General features: G+C 44.9%; 1 protein-coding gene across 2 annotated transcripts in view; it reads right to left on the reverse strand.

Moving 5' to 3' along the window:
* Katnal2 (katanin catalytic subunit A1 like 2) overlaps positions 1–11,636 on the reverse strand; it is a 69,644-nt gene that overhangs the window by 19,542 nt on the left and 38,466 nt on the right. For both annotated transcript variants that reach the window (XM_031366081.1, XM_031366080.1), the window contains exons 7-11: positions 9,290–9,388; positions 9,008–9,085; positions 6,211–6,309; positions 3,748–3,811; positions 3,465–3,583 (exon numbers count right to left, since the gene is read on the reverse strand). In XM_031366081.1, the coding sequence (XP_031221941.1) occupies positions 3,465–3,583; positions 3,748–3,811; positions 6,211–6,309; positions 9,008–9,085; positions 9,290–9,388 (459 nt within the window). The remainder of the gene's footprint in view (positions 1–3,464; positions 3,584–3,747; positions 3,812–6,210; positions 6,310–9,007; positions 9,086–9,289; positions 9,389–11,636) is intronic.

Consider the following 11,636-nt stretch of genomic DNA (forward strand, 5'->3'; position numbering starts at 1 on the left):
TTAACGGGACTTTAACCTCAGAAAATAAAGGGAATTGACAAGGCTCAGGAAGTAAAGGGAGCCTACAAGACCCAAGAAACACAGGGAATTTAAAAGGTTCACGGAATAAAGGGAACTTGCAGGGCTCAGAGAGTAAAGGGAAGTTAAGTTACAGGCTATGGGAATAAAGACAACTTACAAGGCTAAGGGAGTCAAGGAAGTTTACAAGGCTCAGAGAGCTTCACAAGGCTGATGCCATGGTTATAAAAGCATGAACAACTGTTCTGAGCAGCGATTCAGGGATTGGTGGGGCTTCCTGAAAGTTGTCCAGGTAACAGCAGGGATGCAGCTTCCATGAAGCACCTCCTATGTCGGGTTGCAGTTTCCATGAATCACCCCTATGTTGAGGGGGCCTCATGGGCTATAGATGCCTTTACTGTTATGATCACTACACCCCCAATAAACCCACTGGTTGAGTAGGCCAGATTTGAGTAGAATCGTGTATTTGGGAAGCACAGTGATGTATTACCAGTGCCCTGCCTGGACGAATACTCATTTGTTCACACCTCCCCAGCAGAAGACATGACACAGGGCAAGGCTGGGGGACTTATCACTAGCACCTCTCTGACACAGGGGAGGCCAGCCAATTAGGAACGAGTAACTTTTCTTCCTTGTCGCAGAAAAGAGAAGCCTGACTGTACTTGGTGTTAAAGGTGATTACAATAGCCACCATTCTACCCAATGAAAAAGAGATTCCTAGACCCCTAGATCAGATCCGTACATAGTTTTAAGGCGCTCACTTAGGTATGAGATCCCTAGAGTCTTCCTACACATGAAGTTATAAGAACTAACTGCACTCAGGACTTAGGTCTCCATATTGCTCAAATTACTGAGTTTCCAGTCTCTGAGAATAAATAGAATCTTGGTAAGTGCTTCTAGAAGCATTAGTCTAAAATGTCCAGGAGTGCTTAGAGGAAGTTAAATTACATGGCCAGGGTGGGAGTGGAGGGAGACACAATCATCAACAGGTGTGTGCATTTGCTAAAGAGATCACTCAACTATTCAGTAGTGCTTAACCCCTAAGGGACAGGGGCATTAGCTGAGGAGGGAGGTTCACAGCCCAAAGTTCCCTATAAATAACTCCTTAATTGGAGTAGAAAAAGAAACAAATGAGAGAAAACACTTCTGATGTAGGGGAAGGTCCTAAAGGGTTTGCTCTCTCTGACATCCCCTACGGGAAGGAGTTGACAGAATGACAAAAGCTCTCCAGGTGAGGGTCTTCCCCACATCTCAAAATCAAGGAAAAACTAACTTCCAAAAGGAAATAAGATGAAAATAAGAAATAAGATCCTTCAAGACTGGCAGAGGATTCCAGGTTCTTCTTGAATATTTTCAAATACTTTTTTTTTTTTTTTTTGGTTTTTCGAGACAGGGTTTCTCTGTGTAGCCCTGGCTGTCCTGGAACTCACTCTGTAGACCAGGCTGGCCTCGAACTCAGAAATCCGCCTGCCTCTGCCTTCCAAGTGCTGGAATTAAAGGCGTGAGCCACCACGCCCGGCCAAATACTTAAATGTATTTTTCATAAGAAAAAAAAATAAGTATCTTCTAAAGTAATTTGCAAAATGCTCCAATCAGAGCCTGGGAGATGGCCGGGTCAGCAAAATGCTCTAATCAGAGCCTGGGAGATGGCCGGGTCAGTAAAGCGCTCCCGCATGAACATGAGGATGTGAGATCACATATTCTAAATCAAAGAAAGATATGCTTCCGTGTGTTTCTTATAAAGTTAGTTTCTTTAAATATATGGTAAAGGGATGAAAAACTGGGGGAGGAATAACTGCCTCGCTCCTAGGATTCTGACAAAGTGATACTAAAGCAGAAAAAGCAGACAAACAACTCTGAACTAAATAATGCTGCTCGCAGAGAAGGAGCCTTCTCGTGATTTGGGGTTTCTAGCTATGCAACACTAAACAAAAAAGCATTTTCTCTCCATCTCTGTTGAGGGTATTCATGAAATATCTAAGAGAGAGAGAGACAGAGACAGAGAGACAGACAGACAGACAGACAGACAGACAGACAGAGTGTCCACCTAAGGCTTGTGTAGGAAGCTGAGATCTTTCTTTGAGCACTTTTTCATGGCTTGTGCTCATGGTTCAAAACACTTTTCATGACAGGACATGGATCTATGTCTTCAGGGGAGGGCATCTTTTGTGAGCTGTATTATTGTTACTCAACATACAGAAATTAAACACACATCCCAAAGAGTTTCAGGCTGATAATGACCATAATTAACTGAATCTCAGCCCAACCAGAACCCCAGAAGCAGATGATCAGGAGTCCTGTGGATGTGACCTGAGTTAGCATGGTGGTATATGCCTATAATCCCATCACCTAAGAGAATGAGGCAATCCCAGCAGAAGGATCCTGAGTTCAAGGCCAGCCTGGGCTACATGTACAAAAAGACCTTGTCTCAAAACACCACCACCACAATAAGCAAAATAACAACAGGAGAAAAACAGTGTGGAGGGAGTGATAAAGATTCATAAAAACTTCAACTTGAAAACAAGACCAAAGGGCTAAGGGTCTAATTTAGTATTACAGCACTTGTCTGACATGCACAAGGCCTGTATTTAATCCCCAGAAAATGAATGAATAAATAAATAGTGAATGTAATAAATAATAGGTAGGGTTTTAGTTTTTTAAACCAACCCTTTTAAAATATTCCATTACATCTTCTAAGCAGTCTATAATCATTTGGAAATTAGTATTTATGAGGAAGCATAATTCCAGGGTAGTATTTTAGGATAATTCTTTTCAGAAAGAATGTTTTACATTCACTTAGGATTGATTACTTATCAGTGTAACAGGATCTCTGGCAAGGTTTCCCCCTGATGGTGAGGGGATCATAAGCAGCTGTTCTCTTAAGGTCACAGGAAGATACAGCAAAATGTTATAGGGCCGTGGGCCAGGAGTGAGATATTGTAAAGTGAAGATAGCCTTCCAAGGAAAGAGCATGCACTGCATAGGCATTGAGCACCATGGCAGAAGAGTTGCTCAGAACATCCGAAAGAATAATTAAGTTTTAAGTCTCTCAATTCCTCCACAGAGTTCATAGTGTAGGGTCTGGCACCCAGCAGCGGCCTCTCACTAAACGTTAACTGGATATACTGTACACGCTTAATAATGAATGTTTCTTGAGTGGAGAAAACACTAGGCCACTTTAGAGACTTTTGTTCTAGCTTTTATTCCTCAACAGCATGAATCAAAAAAGGACTGCTGGTAAAATTCCAAAGGAGCAAGTCCATGCTGTGCTGACAGCGACATGACTAATATCCACATGTAATAGTCAACCCATTTCCCAGGCTTTTAGTAGTCACAATCCAAGTGCAATCTAAGATATACATCACCTTAAAACAAATACGCTCTAACATCATTTTGTACTTTGGTATTCTGGAACACTGACTTTTAAGAATATTAAGAGTTCCTACCCGGACCAGTTTTTCGGAATCTCCTCTCCATTTACTGACAATGGTGGATGCAGAAATGTTAAAGAAGGTCGTTTTGCATTCGGTGGCCACCGCTTTGGCCAGCAACGTCTTCCCTGTGCCTAGGGACACATGAGCATAAACATGAGCGGTGTTCCTTGCCTCACTGACAGGCAGAGCCCAGGCTCCCACGGGCACCCTTTGCCCCATCCTCAGGCAGAGGCAGAGGGCAGCACATTCACAGGACACACACACTTCCAGGACTACAACAGAAAGACGTGTTTACCTGGGGGGCCGTAAAGCAGCAGTCCTTTCCACGGGGAAAGAATTCCTGTGAATAGCTGTGGGTACTTGGAGAACAAAGAAGAGGGGCATGAGCACAGTGGCCTGCACAGGAGTCTTAGTGCACAGCAGCTGCCCACGACTCAGGCCACTTTTTTAAAGTGTGCTTCTCAGTGGTGGCGCATGCCTTTAATCCCAGCACTTGGGAGGCAGAGGCAGGCAGATTTCTGAGTTCGAGGCCAGCCTGGTCTACAGAGTGAGTCCAGGACAGAGAAACCCTGTCTCACCAAAAAAAAAAAAAAAAAAATTTTTGTTTGTCCCATTGGCATGCATCTTCACAATGGGAAAAAAAATTTGAATTAATTTTTTGAATCTAAATTTTTGTGGCTTCTGAGAGAGAGAGAGAGAGAGGAAGGAAGGAAGGAAGGAAGGAAGGAAGGAAGGAAGGAAGGAAGGAAGGAAGGAAGGAAGGAAGGCCTATGCAGCTCTTGTCTTCTCCGTGACAATAGTTAAGTCTTCTGTATATAATTCCCTTTCCCTCTAAGTTCCTTATGTGGAACATTTGGCTCCTTTTTAAAACTGTAAAGCAGACACAAATCCAGGATGAATCCCAGAACCAACTCATGAGGGTGTTGGCCCATGTGGAGACTTGAGACACTCACTCCCAGAGGATGTGCCCAGATTTCAGCTGAGTCTCTTCCGTTAGTTCAATCAAGCCTTCTAGAGCAGGACAGGACCCTTGGCAGGCAGGAGGGCAGGAAAGGGAAAGAGTAGTGAAACGCCCACACGGGCTTACTGTCTCTCTAGTGCTGCTGGGAAACCAACAACGGATACTACTGATTAAGGGGGAGGGGTATAATACCATGGAAGTAACGCATCCAAAAAGGGGAGGGCTGTAGCCCTGTGGTAGATCTCTGTCTACACATCAAAGGCCACGGGTTTGTTCCTCAGGATAATGAAAAAAAAATAACATATTCAGAATGCCAATGAAATGTTCTATCCTTTCTAAAAGTTCTATGCTATGGTTTCTCTCCTAGTTCTGATGCCATAGATTTCTTGCTCCTATCTAAGCAGAAGAGATGGAGGAAAGAGAATATGATTTAATAGGCTTTGTTCCCTTAGAATTAAAGCACCCAAATCAAGAGCGTCGTGGAGTCAGCAACAGTAAGAGGCTACAACTACTAGTATTAGTAATAGTAGTAGTTGTAGGTTGTCTGTATGTTTTTTATGAGTAACCCTGGTCTTAGCAAATTATAGTTGCTGGCCCCAAATTCTGTGTAGCTGCTCCCAAAAGAAGGAGGTAGATTGTTTCTCCACCACTTTCTTCTGGGCCTGACCCTCTGACCTTTTCCGGCCCAATAGGATGCTGGGAAACATAAAAAGCGGTTTGAAAATATCCGGTTAGTAAATGGGAGAGGAACTATGAGAAAGCTCACACAGTAGGACTTGATCTTTCTTCCCTCTTTCTAAGAGCCATGTGAACAAGACTGGACTTGTCACAGGATGAGGCCATGTGGAAAGAGCTGGGCTTCACATGTATCCCAGCTTCTCACCCAATCTTCCCAGCCACTTTAGCTAATGCCCTGTGCATGGGATAGAGCCAGGCAAATAATATCATGTGGATAGTATTTGGATCTAGCTGGAGCGAGCCCAAACTGCCCACTCACAGGACAAATGAATTTCTGTTTTAATGGTTGTTGTTTTAAGGCCGAGAGTGATAGGGCAGTCTGTCAGATAACAAACACTGGGTAATACTCTGGCCATCTCCTCTCCCCTCTTGAAGAGCGCCACCTTTTCCATTTGCCCAACTTTTTTGTGAGATATGTAGAAAACAGTCAGAAGTGATGACAACAGCGTCCTTGCCCTGCTGGCATGGCTCTGGAAGGAACTAGCCAGTCTTCAAGAGAAGCTAGAATGCCAAGCTCCTGATGGGGACTGGGCTTAGGGATACATGGGAATCTACAGAAACAGAGAGAGGGGCTTCTCTCCTGAGAGGCATGTCTACTGCACTGAGCGCGCTGTTAGGAAGGCAAGCTAATGTGCCAGTGCTTAGTATCAGAAAAATATATATATATATCAATAAGTCTTTGTGCAGACACTGAATTGAACAAATATAGAAGGTGATTTTTAGGAAGGATTTATTTTTTATTTCATGTGTGTTAGTACGCACAGTACATGAAGACGCCTAAGGAGACCAGAAGAAGGCATTGGATCCCCTGGAATTAGAGCTCTAGGCAGTTAGGAGCCACCTGATGTGGGTACTGGGCACCTAACCATGTTCCCTGCAAGGGCTGTAGGTGGAGTGTGATTGGAGGAGCTACACAATGGACTGGGCTTGCTGCTCCAGCACTGACCTAGTGTGGCCCAATCAGGAGACTAACTCATAGACAGATGAATCACCATGCTGTCTTGTCTGGACACCGCTTGTCCAGCTGCTAGTGATTAGGAGCGAGCCTTCCACACTTACCCTTATTGGGTACACAACGGCTTCTTTGACTAGCTGCTTGGCCGCGTCCAGTCCAATAATGTCATTCCACTTTATGTTGGGATTATGGAGATAAATGTCCTGCAATGTGCATGGGATTATTCTGTTAAAACTAACGTTCTCTTCCACTTCTGAAATAAACAATGCAGGGCAGAACACTTGACTTACTAATATATAAAGTGCTGGTGATAAAAAAAAAAAAGTGTTCATGAATATTATAAGGTAGACCTAATCAGGCATTACAATTTGGGGTTAGTTCAGCAAAGAGATGGCATGAAAATATTCAATGACTCTCCCTGAAGAAGGTATCGATAGTATAATAAGGTGCTTTCAGGAGCTGGGGAGTTCTTGGGGGTGGGGAATCTAACCATGAGTTATGCCTTCATCAGTAGTAGCAACTCATGCTGGTTTATGATCACAGTCAACAAATACCTTCAAATTACACTAGTTTTCAGTGAAAGACAGATCCTCACCTACGCTGGGTGTCTGTCTAGCTTTTTGATCTGGCAAACACTTTCTTAATTTGCTGTGTAAAAGACATACTGCTCCTACACTCCCCTGAAACCAATTTCCATTTTCCCTAGTGAGCGGTCCTTCTTTCCAGCTGGAGTGATTGCCTCCGCAGGCATTCAAGGAGGCCAAGAACCAAGCGCATGCAGTTTCCTCTCTTCAGGAGAGCCCTGGAGCAACCACCCGAGGGTAATCAATTAAGTAGCTTTTACTGATAACTAATTTACAGTTTCCCAAATTCAATTTCACAAGACGCCTCTGAACAGTCACTCAGGGGCCTTCCTCCATAGGAGCTATTTCAGGCTAACAGTGTCTAGAGCAGTACTTTTCTTAAAGGCCCTTGCCTATGCGAGCCATTCTGACTAAACGACAAGTCTAGAACATGTTTCTCTATCTACTTGGTTTTGTTTTTTTAAATTACTGATATGTGCACATGTTTCAAAAACATAAAAATATGTTTTAAAAAATGGCCTAAGGTGCTGCAGCATGGTGTCTACCTCCCTCCACAAGGAGTTCTACTTTACTGAGAAGTATTTATTAGAAAGGATCAGATCGTGCATAATGTATGTCATCCACTGTTGGGCAGGGTGATGGGGACGGGACCCAGTCTTCCAAGTTTTGTGTTTTGAAACAGCGTCTCAGTCTGTACCCCTGGCCTGGAATTCACTGTGTGGCAGGGTCCTCTTGCTTCAACCTCAAGTGATTATATCACACCTGACTCCAGGCTTCCAAACCTTGGGAAGAACACACATCTCTGATTAAGGCTTTTCTTAGGAAAGCTTGGCACACAGTGAGGACACATCTACTCCAATATTTGAACCATCCATAGATAACTCTATTTCTCTCCATGACCTAGAGTCAACACTGAGTTGAATGAGGTGGTGGTTAATTTCCCAGCCTAAAGTTCTTCCTCATGTATGTCCAAAGTTAGCTGCCTCATGAGCTAATGATCTCGCCATCACTGGACGCATTCGAGAAAGAGCTGATTGAGTGCTGGCTTCCTCTGGCAGTGTGGAGCAACTACTTTGAAATTCCATCACGTTATTCTCTTGGAAAAACAGAAAGGAGACGACAGATTTATGTGGTCACGAAAAGTGCTATCGTCTGCTTCCTCATGCATCCTGACCAGCTTTATCTTCATCCTCACTGGTGAGAACCTCATAGCTGACCTCTCTTCTCCATCCACGTCACTGAACAAATGACCTATCAGCATGCAGGATGACCTGCCCCCACAGAGGGATGCTATTCTGATGTTCTCTCTACCCAATTCTCCATCCTGGATACTGCTCGGGGACCCTTCCTCTCTAACCCTGCCCCTCTCTCTACCCCACCTTAATTCCAAGTGCCTTCTGGCTCCCTCTTCTCTTCCACTTTTTCCTACATCCTTTTCTTCATGCTGTCTGGATGCTTGTCTCATGCAGGCCACCAGAATCTCTTGAGGTGAGACCTGGGCCCATGTCACTCGCCTCAGCCCATAGGTCCTCTCCACGCTTGCTTTGGTTGTACACTGCATGCCTACTCTCTGGAGAGGGACACAGAGTCACCCTTGGTTATTTCCAGCTGACCTTTCTGGATGACTTTAAAGCTTCATCTTGAGCCTACGTCAGTTTCAGTCTTCAATTAAATTGAGATCGGTGGAAATTAGAAAAGCCATCTGTAGTCAATAATCTACTCTTACCCCAAGAAGCTTGCCTAAAATCATATAGCTGGAAAGAGAAGGCTCTAGAAAGCAAACGGGCCACCTGACTTCAAGGCTGTGTCATTGTCATTCATCTCACTGCCTTAGGTTCCAGGGCGCAAGCTTCAAGTAGCTATAGCCTGGTGCTAAAAATCTTCCTTACAAATCTTGTTATATTCATGGAAATTTCCAAGTCTGAGGTCATCACGCTCCCAGACCCCTGTATTTCCAGACGGTGGCTCTTTAAATAAAATGCACCTGTGCTCCTCGCTTTTCTTAGAAGCCTTTCTCCTTGGCTCTGGGGCCTGCTGGAAAGCCTTTCACCTGTCCCTTCCTTTCTGCATCTTTTTTGCTGTCTGTTTTCTTGGCCCCTATAGTAGGATGGTGGGCTTTTTCTATTGTAATTTTATGATTCTATAATTTATTTATCATGCATTATTGTGCCTCTAAACAATATGAGTGCCTCTGCAAGTGGGGGCACTTTATAAATAAATGATCATATTTATTGTTATTAATAAAAGAAGCAGCCCACAATGCTCCAGGAGCCCTGGTCTGCCTCCATAAATTTGTGAATTGAATAGCAGATCTTACCCGGCTCACCACCGCTGCCAGTTCTCGCATCTCACTGTTCATGCCAATAAATGCACTCAGAGGTTTCAGCAATCGCTCCTGGTGAGAGGCGCAGATAGGCAAGCATTACAAAACTGATTCATAATTGAGGAAGAAAAAACGGGATCTTGGCGAAACAAATGGTGCCTGGTTGCTATGACCTTTTACTGGATTTCAAAGTTCTCTGGATGCAGATGGATACCCAGGAAGTCCCACCAGATGTGGGCAGTATAATAAGGGGAGGCACATATCTTGGTCACTTACTGAAGGATCTGGGTTACATTCAAAGGTGTTCAAGGCAAATTCACCAGTGGCTCCTTTGATAGCGTCCGTGAGCAGTCCCCGGAAGTCAATGACTTGGCCCTGGAAGGGAGCAAAGGTTATTTAAGCTGTGAACACACAGGAGCAGAGCAGAGTAACCATGGTAACTTTAGTAGAGTAACCATGGTAACTTTAGTGGCCCCTTGCCTGTCCTTGCATGGCAGGCAACCTTCAAGTCTTAAGAGAAAGTTGGGGGCTGGAGAGATGGCTCAGCAGTTAAGAGCACTGACTGCTCTTCCAGAGGACCTGAGTTCAATTCCCAGCAACCACATGGTGGCTTCCAACCAACTGTATGGAATAGGTTCTGATACCCTCTTCTAGTGTGTCTGAAGACAGCTACAGTGTATATAACATACATACAATAAATAAATAATTCCTTAAGAGAGAGAAAGAGAGAGAGAGAGAAAGAGAGAGAGAGAGAGCTGAACTATTGCTGAACGAGATGATGTGCTGAAGTCAGGTCTCCGTCAGACTTGGAGTTAGATTTTATCAATCCATGGGCATTTTGCACTGCTGACACTGATCTGCTTTCTCACACAGCTACTTGCCCTGTCTGACCCATCCTTTTAAAACATTACACAGGTGGGAAGGACCCACTGGGCCATGGACAGAGATTAGTCCTCTGTGCTCACCGCATTAGCATGCACCATTCAGTTGAGAAGGCCTGGGACAGAACAGGCATACAAGGCTCCCAGCCCATGAGCACGCCTGCTAGTGGTGAGTGGCATTTTAATTTTGTTTCTGTGGAGGGAAGCCAGAGGCGTTAAACAATTTGCCCGAGGTCCACAAGACTAACAAAGGCCTGAAGCCAGGTCTCAGACCCAGCTATTTGCTTTTGAAACATCCTCTATAGGGTCTTGTGTTTGAATATGGTCCTAAGAGGCACTCATGGCAGTCTGTCCAAAGGTTGCAGAAACTTTGCGACATGGTGTCTGCCTGGCACACACTGTCCACTAACAGCAGCCCTGTGAGGTTACTATTACCTCTGACTCTAGTCTGGCTTTCCACCTCCTGGCTGGCTGCCATGGGAGGACAGTCAACTATAAGCTCTCACTACCACAGACAGAAGCCATGTCACCATGCCTTGCCTGCCGTGGACATCCTCTGAAGCAGGGAGCCAAATCCTCCCTCCCTTAAGTTGCCTCTGTCAAGCACTGGTCACCATACACCAACGTGGAACTAGGATGATCTTCCAGACTCCTGGTACTGTTCCCTTATGGAGGGAGATTAGCAGAGTAGGCCAGACGCAGGAGCAATCACCAGTGTTGACTGAGTGCTTATTATGTGGCAGGCAGAGATGGGACGCTCCCCTTCCCTTCTCACACACAGATGATGTGACAGTCTCCACTTTACAGATAAAAAAATAAGGGCTGGTGCCCTGAGCAGATCTTGGGCACAAGCTCCCCGCAGCCAGTCCCACAACACCCAGAGGAAGCTCCACTCCCAGGCGTACTGACACACCAGGATCAGAGGTGAGGAGGAACCAACATCTGTCCCAACACCAGGAGTAACTGGGACCAGGAGGACCAGGAACACAGGAACTCCACCAGCAGAGTGGCTCAGGTTCCTTCTGGTCTCTCTGGGCTGGTGTCCTGAGCAGACCTTGGGTGCAAGCTCCTCAGCCAGTCCAACAACACCCAGAGGAACCCCCACTTCCAGGTGCTCTAACAAGCCCAGGATCACAGGATCCCAGAATCGCAGGATCAAAGAGACAGCTTGACTCTGAGGAGGTCTGACACAACCAGGATCATCACAGGAAGGACAGGCTCCAGTCAGATTTAGCAAGGGCAGGTAGCACTAGAGATAACCAGATGCCAGGGGGCAAGCATAAGAAAATAAACAACACAAACCAAAGTTACTTGGCATCATCAGAACCCAATTCCCCCACCATAGCAAATCCTGGACACACTATCACACCAGAAAAGCAAGATTCAGATATAAAATCACTTCTCATGGTGATGATACAGGACTTTAAGAAAGGCATAAATAGCACCCTCAAAGAAATACAGGAGAACACAGGTAAACAGCTAGAAGCCCTTCAAGAGGAAACACAAAAATCCCTTAAAGAACTACAGGAAAACACAACCAAACAGGTGAAAGAAATGAGCAAAACCATCCAGAATCTAAAAATGAAAATAGAAGCAATAAAGTAATCAGAAAGAGAGACAATCCTGGAGATACAAAACCTAGGAAAGAAATCAAGAGTCATAAATGCAAGCATCACCAACAGAATACAAGAGAGAGAAGAGAGAATCTCAGAGGCAGAAGACACCATAGAAAACATTGACAC

This window comes from Mastomys coucha, unplaced genomic scaffold (genome assembly GCF_008632895.1).
Source record: "Mastomys coucha isolate ucsf_1 unplaced genomic scaffold, UCSF_Mcou_1 pScaffold13, whole genome shotgun sequence".
Taxonomy (NCBI): domain Eukaryota; kingdom Metazoa; phylum Chordata; class Mammalia; order Rodentia; family Muridae; genus Mastomys; species Mastomys coucha.